The following is an 18,788-nucleotide window of genomic DNA, read 5'->3' as shown; positions in this document are numbered from 1 at the left end:
CAACCCAGTTTGGAAAAACACCAAAAGATGTTAGCAGTGAGATTTGTAACATAATTGCACCTTGTACATTGAAATAATTAACTCACTGAATGTCAGTGGATTCTTGAGATCCCATTAGATCCCTTTCCCTGCTTTTGTGTGTAGCCTATGAGACATTGAAATCCAGAAGCGTAATATGTTTAATAAATGGTTCAGGTATTTGTGTAGCTTTTTTTTCTAGCTATGTTATCCATTGACTTTGTACTGTGGTTTTTATCCAGGAGCTTTGCCTTCACTATGTAGAAAAATGTCTGTTTACAATATTTAAAACTGGCTACCAGAATTGTTGTGCCAGGCCAATCGTATACCAGTACATTTTCAGCATAAAAGCCACCAAGCTATAAAGGAGGTGTGTGTTGCTATTGCCAAAATACAGTGTAATCTATAAACTGGGATTGCTTCATCTACCGCTGAGATGGAATTGTCTCTGAAGATGCAGCTACATGCAGCAATGCTGTACAGTTTAGGATTCAAAGGGAAGGATAACTTATCCAATTAAAACTGCTGGGGGATTTTAGGTAGGTGGATGAAACTTCTAAGTCAAGAGTACAGGGTGAGATGGGCTTTATGGCCTCCTTCCGTTCTAAGAAGGTGCTGTAACTCAGAAGCACTTGAGCAAAGTGTAGATTTCCTTTTTCCAAAATAGATCTCTGCTGTCCTGGTGTGGAAGCCCCCACCCCACCCTGGGGGCTAGACAGTAACATAAAAGTCTCAGTAATAGCTCTCAGTGTTTTCATAACTGAATAATACTTGTGAGAAGACTAGTTCAGAAATAAAAATACTGCTCTTTGACGTACTGCCTTGAGTCATGCCAGTCTATACTATACTAAAAGGAATTGGGTCAGGCACCTTAGTGATGCTAGCTTAACATTCAGATGAAAGGGGTGTGATGATGTTTTGGTGGTGCTCTGAGTGATTTCCTGTGTAGAGAGAGAAAAGTTGATGTCTTATGCAGAGGGAGAAAATTGATGTCATCCCTTCTTGGAAAGCTGATAGCTAAGATGCCATGAGTAGTGCCAATCTGTCCCACAGGTAGGATTTCTCCAACTCTGCTGTATTCCTCCAGACTTTCCCTGCTATAGATTTTTCTTTTTAAAGGGAAATAGCAAGGTAGCACACTTCTTAAATGTGGTACATTTGCATTGTGTGTGTTCAAAGGTGTGGACAGGCCCTCTTGTCTTCCTTGCTGAGTAACTTCCATTTAGAATTCTGCAAAATTGGAAAACCCTAGAGTTTCTGCTTTTGCTGAGTGAATTGTGGAGGGAGGTCTCTTCTAGCATAAATAAAGTTTAATGTTCTAGATCTGGTTTGTTGAGCCCTGTGAAAAAGATCTGAGCCTTTCCTGGAAAGGTCAGCTTCAGTGAGTTAAAGAATTACTTAACCTGAATTATGTCATATGCAGAGAAAAGGGGATAAGGTTGATACCCCAGTGTTGCCAGCTTGACATATCAAGTGCCTTGCGTCTATATTCTTGTTGATTACAGTCTGTTGTTAGAGAGGTTAGCTGGGTACCTAGTGGGGCCAAACTGCCCTTGTAGAGGTAACTAATTTTGAATGCTGCCATCCTGATAGTGATGGGATTAGTTAGTGTTGCTTATAGATACTAGCCTTCTCTTTACGGGGGACAGGTGTTAATTTTGTACTCAGAGTAGCACAGTGCATTGCAGGAATGAGGTGCCAGTCTCATTCAGTGGGGAGGATGTGTTCACTTGTAGGTGAATGATGGGGATCCGCTGTATACAGGTGAAAGGATTAGACTGGTGTCGTGGGCAGTGCTTGTGTGCCATATCCGGCAGAGAGAGAGAGAGGGATTACTCTTGTGTTCCAGTGACAGCCGCCTGCTATGTAAAACTGCACACAGGGTAATGGGGTTAAGACTGAGCAGACTGGATGAGGAGTTGGCCACAATGATTATCTATTTTTAGACATGGGGGATGCTTTATTGGTAGCACTTGAAACCAATGAATTAATGGGCGGTGAAGGGATGCTAGAGAGGTTAAATCCGGGCAGATCATTTTCGGTGATGGGAATGTATGAATGACAGATGGGAATGTAGGAAATGATGGGGTTCTTGTGGCCCTCTTGAGCACTGGTTGAATGAAGTCTTTCCCTTTCTTAAGGTGGGTAGCTATTAGAGCGGTGGCTCCCAAACTTTTGTACTGGTGACCCTTTCAATAGCAAGCTTCTGAGTGCGACCCCCCCCCTTATAAATTAAAAACACTTTTTAATATATTTAACATTATAAATGCTGGAGGCAAAGCGGGAATTTGGGGTGGAGGCTGACAGCCTGCGACCTCCCCATGTAATAACCACACGACTCCCTGAGGGGTCCTGACCCCCAGTTTGAGAACCCCTGTATTAGTATGAAGCTGTTTGTCATGCTTCAGTTTGGAACTGAAAAGGGCTTGTGATCTCAATGTCCATGAGGCTGCTACGTTATTATCCAGGTCATCTGTGGAATTAGCCTAGGTGCCTAGGCCATAGGGTGCCAGAGTTCAGTTCCCAATCTTCACACCATTAAATACAGCTACTCATGGTGGCTGTCCAAGTGGTCCCAGATCTGACTCAAGACATATCAGCTTGTCCATTTAAGAGTTCCTAAGACTTCCCTACATCATCATTCTGGGCTGTTTCCCCTTTATTAGTACAACTGCTCCATTCTCCTTGTGTGCCCCTCTGCACCGTCCAATGTTCTTCCTCCCACTTCACAATCTTTTAAACACCCATCACAATCACCCACTAACCCCATCAGCTAAAAGTCGGAGGAAAGCTGCTGAGTGACAGGAAACACTCCTCCTCCCAGGGGAACAGTACTCTACACCTGTAGCCCTGCATGCTGCTACAAACCGAGCAAGCAGAGAGATCAAGAATCTTTCCGACCAGCTCTGTTAGCTGTGCTTGTTTTTATAGCTGTTGCTGCTAATCTGTGAATGCATCTTTCTTTTGTTACTGCTCCTACCTCCAAGAATGGTGATTGTTTCATAACCTTTTACAGCTCACTGAGTGGGAGGCAGAGGGCAGCAGTTTCCTGCTGTCTGGAGCAGCCTCAGCCATGCTTCACTCTGTAAATTGAATCAGTTATTACGCTGATTCACTTAAACTGCTTTGATTTTTAAGGCGGTGCCCACTTGGGGACCTGCAGATGTATCAAAGCAACTGTCTTTGTGAACCTTAGTGCTGTCTGAGATTGCCTCAAGCTGCCCTGTTGGCATTTCCAGGATGCATGCTTTCAGATTTATGAAGCATGGGGAATTTCGTATGTACTGGGCTGTTTGTTAAGCTGGGGGCTCCCTTCCTGCCGGAGTTGATAATGCTGTGTCACTAGACTTCTTCAGATCTAAGCTTCTTTCTTTTTTACTCTGGCTTATTTCATGGATTAAACACTTCGGACACTGGGAATTTTGGATGTGTGTTATCATTGTAAAATGCTTCGGGATGCTTTTGGAAGGCTTTGTCAGCTGACTTGTAGTAAATCTGTCTGCTTCTGGGATATAGGGCTGTCCTAAAGGCAACAGCCCATGCTTTGTTTCAAGCTCGGCCCCATGTTTTATCATTGCTCTGGATCTCATTAGAGAAAGCTCTTCACTTCCACTGACTAAACTTAGTGCCTGCATTGGCACCTTGAAGGAAATTGGGCTTTTGGATTAGTACGGAGGGATAGATATGTAAGGCTAAAAGGGACCTCAAGAGGTCATCTAGTCCACCATCCTGTGCTGAGGCAGGGTTGAGTATGTGTAGAGAGTCTGTGACAGATGGTTCATGTATAATTTAGTCCTTTGCGAGTTCTCACTCTCTCGCACAGTAAGCCCTGCTGCTACTCATCTTTACATGTATGTTGACAGGCTGGAATCACTGAAGTCTAGTATCACTTAGGGTGCTAACCCAGCCCTTTGTACATGATAGGCTAGCACTACCGAGGGGCATATCAAATGGGTTTGTCATAGTGAGGATGTACTTAACTGCATTTTCAAAGCAGCATATTCAAGTGTCATTGCTTTTAGAATTGAGCAGTAGTACAAAATGCTTCCTAGTACAGGAGGTGCATGTTTATCTTAAATATAAGTATTGTCTACTACTAGTAGTGCAATAAAGAGAATTCTGTAGGAAAGTATTGCTTAGCTTGGGATCATCCTGCTAATTTAGTCGTTATCAAGAAACTGCCGAACAAATATATCACTCTTCCCTTCTCCCCCTCTCTTGTTAGAAAGTTGCAAATCTCTGGACCAGCTGAGCCTCACAATCCCTGTGGCAGGGCACCCTGCATCACCTGCCCACCCACTCTCAGGATGCCCTGTGCCCAGTGTGCCACCAGCTGCAGAACCAGTTCCTCACTTGCAGACTCCCAACTCGGAACCCCAGACCATGGCCCGAGAGTGTCCACAGAGCTCCAAGCCTCCCAGTGGCTCCAAATCTGGTCTTCGAAATACAACGGGCTGTTTACATGCCTGTGATAGCAAAGCAGCAGGAGGTCACTCTCATCCAAAGCAGCAGCGCATCAGCAGGAGGAGAGCGACCAATGGCTGGATACCCGTGGGTGCAGCCTGCGAAAAGGCCGTGTATGTTGTGGTAAGTGCTGGAAAAATCCTGCTTTCCTATGTATGCCTCCAAGCATGCTGCACAGTAAACTGAGATCCAGTAGGGACAAGGAAGGGGGGGTTGCAGGATTTCAGGTTAGGTAGACTTGACTGCAGGTACAAGAGCATTCTCCAGAGTGACACTCCTGCTGTTACCTCTGTAACAGCACGATCTCACTGGATGTCATCCAGCATTTCTTTAACAAGGGAACAGTTGGATTGGTGCAAAACATTTTTGCTGGGCTTTGGGTTGATTGTTGGCTTCCCGTTCTTTCTCCAGTACAGCAGCAGCACATGCCCTGGTCTTCCCTGGCGTCTGGCATGACAGGCAAGCAGAGAAAAAGCCTAAAAGGAAAACCTGCTTCTCCTGCCCCTCTTCCCAGATTATTGATAACGAGTGCTGCTGGGTTTGTAGTCAGAGAGGGACGACGGCCTCCTGTAAGCCAGGACCCAGGTGCTGGATCAGAAAAGCAGTGAACCCCAGCAGGGAAGTGGCAAGTGGTACCTTCTATCCCCACTACAGGGAGTAGAGGAAGCAGCAGTCTAAGGGCAATTCTAAGGCAAAAATAGCAACTGCCAAGCTGCTTGAGCTTGTCTCGTCAGCCATTGGTGGTGCCTGTAGCTCCAGCAATAATTCCCCTCTGTTGCCCAGTACACGGCCTTGGGAAGGACACAAAGTCAGGCCAATGGGGGCCCCACCAGCCCACATCTTTTATGCCCTATTTATAGGCCCTAGCCAGCTGTTCTTCTCCATGGGGGTTTCCAAACTAGGCTTCCCCCTTCAACAGATCTCTGGCATTCTGAGCCTGTAGGAGTAGAGATTTGTTCCTGTGAGGCAACTCTGCTGCATCAGGGGTTACCCTGCTCTGTGGTTTCATTTTATCCATAATATCAAATTGTACACACAAATCTGGCAAAAAATCGGAAGGAAACTATCCCATGTCTCTTGGGGCAGAACAGGTGGCTCTTAACTCAGAGGGTATATCTACATTGCAAAAAAACAACCCTGTGGCAGAGAGTCTCAGAGCCCAGGTCTACACACTCTGGCATGCAGTGCAGAGCTAAAAATAGCTGTGTGGACATTTCCACTAGGGCTGGAGCTTGGGCTCTGGGACCAACCCCCTTGCTGAGTTCAGAGCCGAAGCTCCAGCCTGAGTGGGAATGTCGGCTTTGGGTTTGGTTTGGTTTTGTACTGTAGATGTATCCATAGAGGCAGAGCCCGTTACTCTTGTTCCTCATGCCCAAGAGGTCAGGTGGGAGCAGAGCAGAAAAGCAGCCTTCACCTTTTAGGCTTTTTCTTTGCTCATTTGTCATGCTGGAGACAAGGGCATGTGCTGCTGTAGTGCTGGCAGAAGAATGAGAAGCCAAGAATCAAGTAACTCAGCCCAAATGTTTTTGCTCCAGTCCAATTTGTGTTGTCACAACCCCTCTACTTCATTTAGTTGGTAAAGTGGATTTCACTTTGCCTGTATTTTCAAGAGGACATATTACATGTTGTTGCATTCTTACAAATAGTTTTTAATAGTTTCTTAAGAAGCATAATTATTACATTTCAAAACAAACAACAAATTTAGTCTCCAATGGCACCAGTAGCATAAGCAGCTGGAAATCTACAATATCTAGGTTGATAGTATTAAAAAAGGGTTGTCACAAGAACACTTACCTGAAAGCAGGTTTGTGTGTGCACAGGTGTAGGAATGCTCACTTTTGATCCATTTAAAATACAACGGGGGAGATGGTTTCGAAGTACTACTTTTTCCTTTTAGACTAGGACTGATTCTTAAACTGGCGTGGTGAAGATTCTGCAATCTACTGTACAGAAGCAATAGCAGTATGTTTTCTCCATAACCTTTCTGAACATCAGACTGGTGGCCATACCTGATCTGAAGACACTTGATTACTGAACCTAGGAGAATGTTCTGTGGCTTTTTATTTCTAGGTTCATTAGCAAATAGTTCACATCCACTTTTCAAATTTACCCTCTGGATGTAGAGATGCTATGAGTGGGTTTGTGCTGTGTGACTTCTCTCTGGGATCTCTTGCAGCCAAGGTGCACCACTTCGGACAGGGCTTTTAGTGAACTGTTTTAATCAAGACCAGGAAGATTAAAGGCAGCTTGTATTAGTTGTTCTAAAGTATTTCCTAGCCTAACTTTTTGCCTGTCTTTCCCCTGCCAACACTGTAGAATGAGCCAGAGCCAGCTGTTCGTAAGAGCTACCAGGCTGTGGAGAGAGATGGGGAAATTATCCGGGTACGAGATACAGTCCTTTTGAAATCAGGACCGCGAAAGAAATCTATGCCTTATGTGGCAAAGATATCGGCGCTGTGGGAAGACCCGAAAACAGGTACTGGGCAGAAAGCCAGAGTACATTATGTTCATCCTCTGTCGGTCAAATTCCAAAGAACTGAGTGGAAATGGGTTAATGGCAGAATTGAGTAGCGGACGCTAATTTGCCAGAATAACTCACCACTACAGGTTTGGGTGATAAAGGGGAGGAGCTAGATAATCAGAGCCTTATAGTGACCCCGATACAAGAACTGAAATTTCATCTTTTTAGTCATTAACTCAGAATCAGTAGTTGTCCTTAAAGGATCGGCACAGATCTACCAACTAAAGATCTTTGCAACAATCTCTCCCATGTGATTTTGTAGGAGCAGGTATCTCATGAACCACTAATTGTGCAAATGTCCTAGGCAGTTTGTAATCTGGGAGATGAAGCATTGATTTGTAGCTGCAGAAGTTCTTGATATTAGCACTGAAAATCATGTAATAGGGACAAGCCGAACAGTAATTGGAATAGTGTGATTTTGATTGATCCCATATCTGACAGGTCTCCAGGGCTAGAGCCTAATTCTTTGTATAAGTTGGAAGCTCAGTATGCCAAATCATACAGAGCACGTCATACCCCTGACAGCTTGTGAAATAGCAAAACTTAAGATGGTAAGGACATTGCTGCGACCATGCTAGCAGTGCTTGTTTTGTTGTTGCATTTGTCCAGAACTAAATATTGCAAGTACCAGACCTTGGACCCGTGTACTTGATAAATCCCAGTTCAGCTGCTATTTCATATTTGAACGTTTGGCTTTGTTGACTAGTGACCTCTTCATCTGGGACTGTGAATAGTTATTAGGTGGGGCAGGTACAATGGAATAGTGACACCACTTGTTTTACCTAGTCAGTTGCTATAACAAAAGGAAACTCAGCTCAGCATCAAATATTTATCACAGTATAGCTGCAGTTAGGTGAGAGCTATGGAAATAGAAGGGCTGATGGATGAAACAGGAGAACTGAAACTGGATTTTGTGATACCCCTTAATGCATGTTTTCATCACTAACTTTAAAATGTCTCTTGTCTCCTTCCAGGAGAGCTAATGATGAGTCTCCTGTGGTATTACAGACCAGAGCACACTCAGGGAGGTCGCAATCCCAGCATGCATCAGGTGAGCAGTCCCAAATACCTAGTTGGGACGGTTAGGGGATATTTGGCAAGGATCCCCTCTATTCCAGGGAATGAACATCCCTGCTCAGCATTCGTGCTTAGCCCTTCATAACACATGGAGGCGGGATCCTTGTCACACCGGTCTCCTGGCTGCTCCACAGATGCTGCCATATTTTTGTGTTGAATGGGTAAAACCAGTGTGTTTCATGTAGGACACAAGCAATCTGATGCTGTGAGTAGCAAGGATGGGTAGTAACAGAAGTATCTGTTCCTTTCGCAGGATCTTCTTTGCTTTAAAATTTACTATTTCCTCTGATCTGAAAACAGTCCTATGCCACTTTAGAAAAGAGGCTATTTGACTTTAGCTAGGGGAAGGTGCGCTGTTTTGGGAATCAGAAGATGCTGTGTTTTGTATTAAATCAAGACTGAATGTCTTTCTAAAAGATGGGCTTTGGTTCAGCCAGAAGTTATGAGCTCGATGCAGGAATTATTGGGTGAGAATCTCTGGCCTGTGTTATGTGGGACTCTGACTTAGATGATCCGAATGAGTCCCTTCTTTCCTTAAATCTATTAATTGAATTTGTGACTTTCTATTAAAAACTCCTCTTTTAGGTCCAATCCCTCTAGCCTGAAATTAGTCATATGGGACCAACAGCTCCTGTTCCCTTTTTGTATAATGGGCAGAAAAGGGTGGATTTATTAGGGGGGTTAAAAACAGATTTAAGAAGGATACTGTGCTTCTTCTGCACAGAGTGTTCACTTTTAAAAGTAAAACTTGTGACCCAGTATGTCTTCAAACCCAGGCCTCTTGCTTTGCTTGGTTTTGTATGGAGGGGAAAAGGTACATTTTTAAACCAAAAGAACAGAGATAAGAGAGGAATGAGTTACTGCCATTTTTCCATCCAACAAAAAGTCCACAATGTGCTGTTTTTAAATTCTATTCAGTAGTTGTTCATGCCGCATGTATGATCCCCAGATTTTCTTTTGGAAACCAGTTTGGTACCTTGTGACATTGTAGTCCACAAACGAAATCTGAGAGTATCTAGCTGCATTTTAGTGCATAGAGAGCAAGAAGTCAGGTTAGGGAGGAACTACCTCACTTTCCTCCTCCCACACCTGTCTTGCTATACAAAAACTGCTTTAAAAGGAGAAGCTGCCACTGGGCTGAGTAGGTGGAATAGACTTGCCAAGGATGACTCAGGTAAACTTGATTTAAGGAGGAAACCAAAACATTCACACACCTCTACGGGTTGGGGTTTGTTTGTTGGTTAGTTTTTTGTTGCTTTTCTAGTTGTTGATCACGTTCCCAGACTCTGACCCTGCTCCTGAGGCTGTAGTGAAGCCCGTCCTCCGCCTACCCTGCTTCCCTGGGGCTCCAGGCGAAACGAACGCTGAAGCACATTGCTGGCACTTACACAACAGCACCCAGATCCTCTTCACTTTGGATTCCCACACCTGATACTAAATTAGCTCCAGCTGGGTTGGCCTATGCCCAGTGGCAGCACTTGTCAACCCCTCCCTAACTGCTTCAGATGCACCCTTTCGAGATTCAGACTGGGGAGAAGACGCTATTGCCATTTTTTCATCACTTAGAATAGTTCTTTCAGTTGATGGGGGAGAGTTGGAGAAGAAAAGGGGATAATTTATTTACTCTGAGACTGATCACTACAGTACTTTAGAGGCTAGTGGGAGAGGTTGGCTAAGTACCATTCATATCATTTATTTGTGTAAATAAATCAGAAAAGATTTCCAGAGCAGGAAAGAGAAAACTGAGCCTGTCCCCCAGGGTATTGGAAGTGGGGGAGGAAGAGAGCTCCTGCCTAGGTTGCTAAACAAAGTGAGGGATTGTAAGAAGGTTCATTCTTTGCCATGCAATTTCTCCAGTCTTTCCACATACAGTTCTAGAGGTGTGACGTTGGGGTTGGATGGGGTGAAAAATCCTGTCTTTACTTTGGATTTCTTTACATCTTGGGCCTTTTGTAATATTTCCCCTGACAGACATTACAGGACATTTTCCCCTCTAAGCTGTCTTCTTGCTGAGTCTGGTATTGGAAGAGCACTTTTTGAAAAAGCTGCATTCATATTGCTCAATGCAGCATTCTGAAAGGTCAGCTGGTGAGAAGCACTTATCACACTATAAGTCACAAAAAGAACAGGAGTACTTGTTAGAGACTAACAAATTTATTTCAGCATAAGCTTTCATGGGCTACTCTTCTCACTTCTTCAGATGCATAGAGTGAAACACACAGACAGAAGATATTTATGCATACAGAGTACATGAAAAGGTGGAAGTACGCATACCAATTGTAAGAGGCCAATCAATTGAGATGAGCAATCAGTAGCAGCAGAAGAAAAAACTTTGAAGTGATAATCGAGATGACCCATAGAAGGTGTGAGGAGAACTTAACATGGGGGGAAAAAAATTCAATTAGTGTAATGACCCAACCATTCCCAGTCTCTGTTTAGGCCTAAGTTAATTGTGTCTAATTTGCATATTAATTCAAGTTCAGCAGTCTGTCTTTGGAGTCTGTTTTTGAAGGTTTTTTGTTGCAAAACTGACACCTACAAGTCTGTCACTGAGTGATTAGAGAGGTTGAAGTGTTCTCCCACTGGTTTTTGAATGTTATGATTCCTGATGTCAGATTTGTGTCCATAGCTCATCTCAATTGATTGGCCTCTTACAATTGGTATGCGTACTTCCACCTTTTCATGTTCTCTGTATGTATAAATATCTTCTGTCTGTGTGTTTCACTCTATGCATCTGAAGAAGTGAGCTGTAGCCCATGAAAGCTTATGCTGAAGTAAATTTGTTAGTCTCTAAGGTGCCACAAGTACTCCTGTTCTTTTTGCAGATACAGACTAACACGGCTGCTACTTTGAAACCTGAAATATAAGTCACAGACTCTCAATTGCATTTGAAATGAGAGATTTGGTTATAAGCAGTATCTCTGAACTGCCTGCTGGTGGCAGCTGTCTTACTGACCAGTGATATTAGCCATACATGTGGAGACCTGATAATATAAAGTAGAATGGCAGTGAGTTTATGTGATGGGAAAGCTATAACATTTTGGTCAAATGTTAAACAGTGAAGTTCTTTTGGTCACTAAAACAATTAGGCTATAAAATTATAACTGTAAATTGTTTGGGTTAATTGCAACGTCTAACTTGTAGGGGGTTGTGCTTTCTCTTTAAGAAGCGTGTTGTTGCATGTGTGCATAGCCTTTCTCTTCTTTAAGGAGAGAGTACCTAGGACTGCCTTGCCTCTCTAAGTGCTCCTGTCCAGTTGAGTGACTGTCCCCTTTGTATATCCGTTTGCAGAATGAGATCTTTGCATCCCGACATCAGGATGAAAACAGTATTGCCTGCATTGAGGAAAAGTGCTATGTTCTGACCTTTGCAGAGTACTGCAGGTAGGTGGTGCTCTTAACTTGCTGTTGCTTTTGCAGCTTATCTCTGTATCACCAGTTCTTTTCAACATTTCTATTACCTGATCTCATTCAGCAGAACTGCATGTGCTTTGCAGCCTACCTCTTCTAGTTAAACTGTACTGCGGTACATTTAGTGAATGAGAGTGCTCTGCTAATCTAGGAGTGTTTGTCATGCTTTAGCTCCTTTGGATATCTTTTTGCTTTGTGTTTTATAAACACTCTAAGCAGTTTATAAGTGTTTACGCATGCATGACCTTACTTCTACAGAACATGCTCATCAGTAGACACAGTAAAAACACAATAACATTTCAGTTACAAAACTGGAGTGTACTGTAATAGAAAAATGTAGCAAACCCTTACAAGCATTATACATTTCCTCCACATGCACATGTGTGCTCCAAGTTCAACTAAAATGCATATGCCTAATGTGTTTGCTGTCCTTATCACTCTTTGTAGGCATGCCTATAGTATCAGGTGTTTTGGTAATTAGGTCACCCAATATAGTGACTAGAGAAATATTTAACTGACTTTACAGTTTAATTTTTGCTATTTTTAATCAGTCTTAGTGACCAAGGACTTCAGAGTATCTGTATTTTCTAACAGTAACCGTATTTTCTAACATAAAAGTAACAATGGCAAAATAGAAATTAGATTTAAAGTCCAGACCGTAGGTTATTAAAATGGAAAATAACCCTTTAAAAATTTGTCCTATTTGATGTGCTTTTACGCCGTGCTATTGGTTGCATTGTATGCTTTGCTCATCTTGGGCAGTAAAACGATCTTAGCCAGTTTCACACTGGTCCTTATGCCGTGTTCCAATGCTTCACTGGGTTTCTAAAAATGAAGGTCATTTCCTAAAATAGTTATTTTTAACTAAACGAACTTATACTGATTTTTACAAAAGTTCTTTTGAGCACCATGTACATCCTGGTTCTTAACTACCTGCTGCTTTTTTAATAACTCACTCCCCAAAAAAGCAGACGTGAGTGACTGGGAATAATATAGCATTGGGCTTCTGCACTGGTTTGAAACTTCTGGACAGGAGTCCCATTTCCCTGTGGCATGGCTTGACAGGCAGGTGGATGTTACATTAAAGCAACTAGAGCAGCTCTGAATTACTCAGAATTTGCCTTTATGGAACTTCAATAAAAGTGGAATAAATCCACTTTGAGTAATTGGGGAATTAAAATAATTTGGAAAGACCCCTTTCTGTCATTTTCCTTTTGGCATATCTACACTTTCAGAAGCACTTGCTAAAATGAGCCATAGAATGAAAATGTAGTAAAGAAAAGCTTGTTGATACAGTGAGGCGCTGCAAAAAAGAAACCAGGATGTTCTCACAAATGTGCTTGGTATGTTCAGAGAAAAACTACCAGAGAAAAATAGGATAGGTTTGTTCCTACTCTAATTACTTTGAACCTATGAAGTTGCATCAGCTCTGACATGAAGCTGCTGTGATTGGAATATAGCCTTTCCTCATAAATTATTGTATGCGGAGAGGTTACCCATCTCAGAACCCACAGGGGCTATTCCTGACTCACTGGCCAAATGTTGATATATTTTTATTGCACCGTGTGGAGCCTTTACAAATTTTGTACTAATTGGACCTGTTGGCGGTGTTCCTTAGAAATGTGCCTCTCTGCACACTATACAAGTGCTGAGCTGTGCTAAACTGGTTTGAATGCTCAGGGAGTCTAAAGACATCAGCACAGGCAGTGGGAAGGTGTTTTCACAAACTGGTCAGCAAAACTGAATTCACTGGCTCAGAAGAACCTCCTATACAGATGCTTGTTCAGATAACCACTGTTGCACAATGTGTGTTTGAAACCACTTGAAGAACTGATAAGGTAGCCTGATCAGTGGTATCCATTTCATTGAGATCTTGCAGATATCCTCCCCCATTCTTAAGTGCCTCTATTCAGGTGAGAGTTCAACCAGCTAGGTTAGTAAGCAGATGCCCCACATTACGTAAGCCTTGTTCATGGTGCTTCCATCCCAGTGCTACCACAGTCGTTTCAAAGAACGTGTTTGAACTCAAGCTAGATAGGAAGGAGATCTTACCAGTGGATGGAGGATTTTGCTGTTTCATTGGCAGTTCTGTGTCTGGGGTATGTACCAAGCACAATGATAAGAGTTCTCACCGTGAGAATTATGTTCAGTCACAATCTGATCACCAAAGCCTATGTTTCATCAGTGGTCAACAGTTGTTTGTTTGCTTTTAAGCTTCAAAATATTTCAAATGTAGGCGCTTTCTTCCTGATGCCGACCTTAGCATGGAGATTCCAGCCTTTGATCTTTAGGCTGGATTACTGTTATGTGCATGCTTGTGCCCTTAAACCACTCCAGCTCTGCAGCTATTGCAGAACAAGCTTGGCTACTGTGCAGGAGCCTTCGCCCACAAGTTTTACACCCACATTCCATAGGTTGCTCACTTGCTGAACAGGCAGCTAATGTATCACTATTCTATGGCTATAGTCATATAACCTTATGTAAGAGGGCTCTTCTACATCAGGTATTTTCTGCTTATGTCCTGCTGCTACAGCTGAGCTCAGTGAGGTTCTTACAGCTGCTTTGCTATAAATAAACTGTAGAAAGGACAGAAGGCAGGACCTTCTCTGCAGGGCCAGGAATGCTGTCCCTCCCAACAATCCCCACTGCATGTCTGTTTCGTCCCACTGGACAAGGCTCAAGGTTTTTTATTTTACTTGGTGTTTGGATGGCATGCTTTGTTCTGCTCCTGGTCTCAGCTCTGTTTGTGCACATTCTCTCCATTCATACTAAAATGTTAATATTTTTAAGGTGCCCAGTAGCCTTCTGCCATGAGTGCTTATAAATTAAAACACTGTGGTATAATTATCAGGTTGACTGGCTGGCGAATCGTTTTATATGCACGCATTATTTCTGCAAATGTCCGGTCATTGTTTTAAAGTACCATAATCCACTAGGGCATATTCCTCCTCCTGGACCAGGCTCACAAATGGCAGTTATTGTTGCAGAATATCCAACTCTACCATGCATTAATTTAAGTCTTTTTGTCATCCTGCAGCACCAGTAAAAGGCCTTGTTGACTCAAAGAACGGAGTGTTCTGTGACCTGGCTTATGTTCTTGCTTAATCACCTTTATTTGAGCAATAATCTTTTTCCAGTGCTAATCAACAGAAATAAGGCAAAGGTGGTTAAACAATGCAGATTAACTGTTGTAATTCTCCATACTGTAAAACTGTACAGAATCTACCAGCCAGGAAACTAAAGTAGTGTGCTACTTGGTAAAGATCAGAGTAGTTATAACTTGTAAACCAACCTCTAAATCTCTTTTTGGTGAAAGGATAGTTCTGTTCCAGAATCCATAACTTTATCCTCCCCACTCCTGGAGTAGCCTGGCAGGAATATACTATAATGGGTGTAACCCTAAGGAGCAGAAAGAGATTATAGTCTCTTCCAGCAGGAGGCCTTAGCAGGAATAGTGAAAGCTTGAGCAGTGAAGGCACTAAATGAAGATTCCCTGTGACTTTTTGTATTTAATTACATTGCAGATTCTGTGCCTTGGCAAAGCGTCGTGTCGAGGGGATCCCAGGCAGGAAAACTATGATGGTTCCTCCGTCAGAAGAGTATTCCACACCTCCACATCGCAAGGTGCCAGAGGACACTGATCCTGATCTGGTTTTTCTCTGCCGCCATGTCTATGATTTTCGACATGGACGCATCTTGAAGAATCCGCAGTAGCAAAACTCTTCAGTCCAGCTATGGTGATGACAAGTGGCACCAGAGAGCCACTGGCAGGTTGACCATCTGGGACATCCATGCATGCTCAGCAACTTTTCTAGTACTGCTTGCAGGCCAGAAGGAACGTCCAAGAACTCTGTCCTCAAAGACTGAAAAGATTTCCGCATTCAGGAACAGATCCCTGTCAAGGAAGGCCAGCAGTTCAAAGCACAGCACTTCATTAAAGAGCATAAATTAAAATATATACCTATAAATAAATATATGTATATAGATATAGGTACTTGCGTATGTAAATCTATATCTATATATGTATATAGAGATGCATATATTGAGAGGGGTTTTGCAGGGGAGAAAAGCCAGTATACTAAATCCAAAGCCATCATTGGTGGGGGTGGTCAGAATATGCAGGAGGGATGCTGTGGTGCAGGTATGAGTCAAGCTGTGACAGGTCCATGGTTTTCATGTCCTGATGTGAAGAGAGAGGGCAAAGCCCAGTTCATTTGCATGGTGCAGGAGAGTCATGCTTGCCCAGCAGAAAAGGCAGGGTGTGGGGATTCTTGATGTCATTGCTACTTCAAAATCCAATAATGCCTCTTGAAGTTGTGCCAAGTGCAGAGCGGCCGTCTGCCGTACTGAATAGTTTTTGCTTTGCAAAGGGAGAGGGACTCCTTTTCCCTGTACAATTTTTCTGCAGTCTATGCTTTACAACCCAGATTGGGGCCTTTAGGCAGGCCGTGAACTCCGTTTCAGCTGCAAGGCAGAAAACGGGGCGAGGGATAGTAGGCCTTACCTCACGCCTTTATGGAAAGCTGCATGTCTGTCAGAGGTCTTTGGCCAACAAGGCACACCTCTAGCAGACACGTACTGTTGTAAGATATGGAACACACGAGGTTTGCTCTGTAGGTGAAAGCCATGCTTTTCTTCTCTTTAGGATACTCATCTCCTTGCCCTCCTTGACATCAGAGGCCTTCCTTAGCAGTGTAAATGGTTTATTCTCTCCCTTCCAAGTTCAGTTTTCTTTGCTGTAGTTTAGTCCCTGTAGAATCTAGATGTGCACATTCCACCATAGGTGGGTAAGCTAGAGGCAGGGGAAGAAATGAAAAATATTTCCTTTGGCTATTTCATCCTAAAAATGACACCTGACACGATTGTTTTGGTCTTGGGCATGGTCGTACTGCTGAGAAAATTAGCAGTGCTCTCTCTTGGCACTGCCTTCCATCCTCCTCCCCTACCACTTATACTGACATCTGAACATGCTCACCAGGGTGGCTTTGTGGCTTCTGAAAGGAACTGACCAATGAGAGGTGTGCGTTGTTGAAAAATGCTACCTGATTCCTACGGATACTTTTGCCTCTTGCCTTATGTGTATAGATCCTAGAGATACTTTAGTTTATCTTAACACAAACTATTGAAGTTAATTCTAAAGAAAACCAAAGGACAGCATAACAGAGTCCATTGAATCAGTCACACAAAGCTGGGAATCCATTTGTAGATTGCACTAATTTAAAGAATGAGAATCAACACTGTATCGGTCCATGTACCTGCTGACTGCTGGAGTCACTCATTTAAACTAGGGACCTGCATTTTCAGTTTTGGGGGTGCCTGAACTAGTGTTAAACAATAGAAGTGTTCATACTGCTTTAATGTTGTTGTCCTTTAAGTGGAAGTAGCACTACCTTTACTCACCACGGACACTGACGGAGCTGGAATCAAGGGGATTTTCCTCTTGCTCTGATCACTGAGGCTACGCCTTCCTGGCCTGGAGAAAATATCCCGACCACATTAAATTCCGTTACATGAAAATTGTGCAGCCTGTGTTTCTGTTAACACAGGCGTTATCCATAGATTTGCTCTACATACCAAAGAGGGGAATGTTTATGGAAGGACAAGAGAACCTTGAAAGAAGATGGGAAGGTCTGAGGTCCATGAGGGCCAACCCTGGAAGTGTGGCATATGTTCACTTGATCTCAATGGACAATTCCTGCTCAGTATTCCAGAGGACGATGGAAAATTCCAAAGTCCCTGCCAGTGCGCCCCAGGGGAAAACTCCCAAGCCTTCATTTTCAAGAGGTTTAACCCTAGGCACCTGAGCACAAATCCATAATTTAAGCATCTAATCCCACTTATACCTCAAGGCACTGTTGGTGTCAAGTAATTGTCTGTGTTTTCCTTAACAATTACTTGGAATAAGGAGGTCAGGCCATTGGCACTACAGAGCGCATTTCACTACAGCATCAGAGCAGGGTCGGGGTAACCTCAGGGCTCTCAATTGGCCAAGTGAGAGGGGATGGATGCTCATTGGTTCTAGATGGGAGAATGGTGTAGTTCCTGCTCCCTCGTAGTAAACAGTGGTGTGGTTGTGGAGCAATATTGTAGTTTCTGTAGCTGCTGCCTGCCCTTCTGGTCCCATGGTGAGAGGTAGTTAGTTGTGGCTACAGGGTGGAGAGGGGCGCACAAGGAAAATGGAGCAGTGGGCCTAATACAGGGGAAACAGCCCAGATTGATGATATGGGAAAGTCTTAGGAACCCTTATATGGACAAGCTGATATGTTCTGAGTCAGATTTGGGACTCCTTGGACAGCCATCCTGAGTAGGATCAATGGGGTCAGGGACAGTCCATGCTAGGATGCCTGGGGATCCTCTTCTGCAAAAGGAGTAGCTTTATTTACTGGTGTCGTGACAGGGTTTCTCAAGCTTTCCTGCTAATTCAAATCTGCACGCTACTGCAAAGTCAGTAAAGCGTTTACTATCCAGCTTCAGAAACCACAGTCACTTGCTGAAAATCTTACTTCTCCTGGTTCCCCCTCCACCTGTCTTATCTCCTTTCCAGGTGGGGGAAAAGAAATCCAGCTTGCCCAAAGGGGGAGGAAAAATTGTATTTACCCATGTTCTGGGATGTGCTGTCACCCCCATCTGGAGAGGAGAAATCCTGTCTCTTCTGATGTTATGTCAGAATCTGCTTCAGGCCAAGAACATTGTTCAAGACTCACATGGTTGCTTATGCTGTTGTGCAAACAGCATGTAAATGAATCAAAATGTCTTATCCATAATGAGAATATTTCATGCTTTTTTAATCTATTAGATATGGAAATATTTTTTGAAACTGAAAATGCAGTCAGTAGAATTTAAATTGAAATGTAATACATGTAAAATATATTTTAGTTGAGAATTTTGTAAAATGCACTTTTTTGTGTCTCTTCCCTGGTTTCCCAGATCTGTATTTCAGTGTTTACAGATGGAATGAGAACATTCCCTATACCCTCCTTCTGTGAGAAAGATATATTAGAAGTAATTCTTAAAAAATAAATTTGAAAAATTGTATTGATTTAGAAAACAAATGTCAAGTCTTGAGCAGTTTTTATTTTTCGCTGTCACTCAGAATTCCATATGGCTTACAGCTCTGGCCAGTTTTCAGGCAGGGGGGCTCTTTGAACAATTTAAGAGGAGAACTGAGTAGAGGCCAGTAATCCAGGAACCAGAAGCGAGCAAGATTGAGTCTGTTAGGAGCAAATGTTAATGTGCGACCTTGGTATGTGTGATTGATGGGAAACTTGCAGTTGGGAGCGAGGGGGGGGAGTACTTAT

At 43.1% G+C, this 18,788-nt stretch overlaps 1 protein-coding gene across 4 annotated transcripts in view; it reads left to right on the top strand.

Moving 5' to 3' along the window:
- BAHD1 (bromo adjacent homology domain containing 1) overlaps positions 1-18,536 on the top strand; it is a 63,605-nt gene extending 45,069 nt beyond the window's left edge. For all 4 annotated transcript variants that reach the window (XM_054027424.1, XM_054027422.1, XM_054027421.1 and 1 more), the window contains exons 3-7: positions 4,244-4,605; positions 6,799-6,958; positions 7,978-8,054; positions 11,372-11,463; positions 15,015-18,536. In XM_054027424.1, the coding sequence (XP_053883399.1) occupies positions 4,244-4,605; positions 6,799-6,958; positions 7,978-8,054; positions 11,372-11,463; positions 15,015-15,204 (881 nt within the window). In that variant the 3' untranslated portion in view covers positions 15,205-18,536. The remainder of the gene's footprint in view (positions 1-4,243; positions 4,606-6,798; positions 6,959-7,977; positions 8,055-11,371; positions 11,464-15,014) is intronic.
- The last annotated feature ends 252 nt before the right edge of the window (positions 18,537-18,788 follow it).

Source organism: Malaclemys terrapin, chromosome 4, assembly GCF_027887155.1.
Source record: "Malaclemys terrapin pileata isolate rMalTer1 chromosome 4, rMalTer1.hap1, whole genome shotgun sequence".
NCBI classification, from domain to species: domain Eukaryota; kingdom Metazoa; phylum Chordata; order Testudines; family Emydidae; genus Malaclemys; species Malaclemys terrapin.
This window is presented reverse-complemented; position numbering and strand designations above follow the sequence as displayed.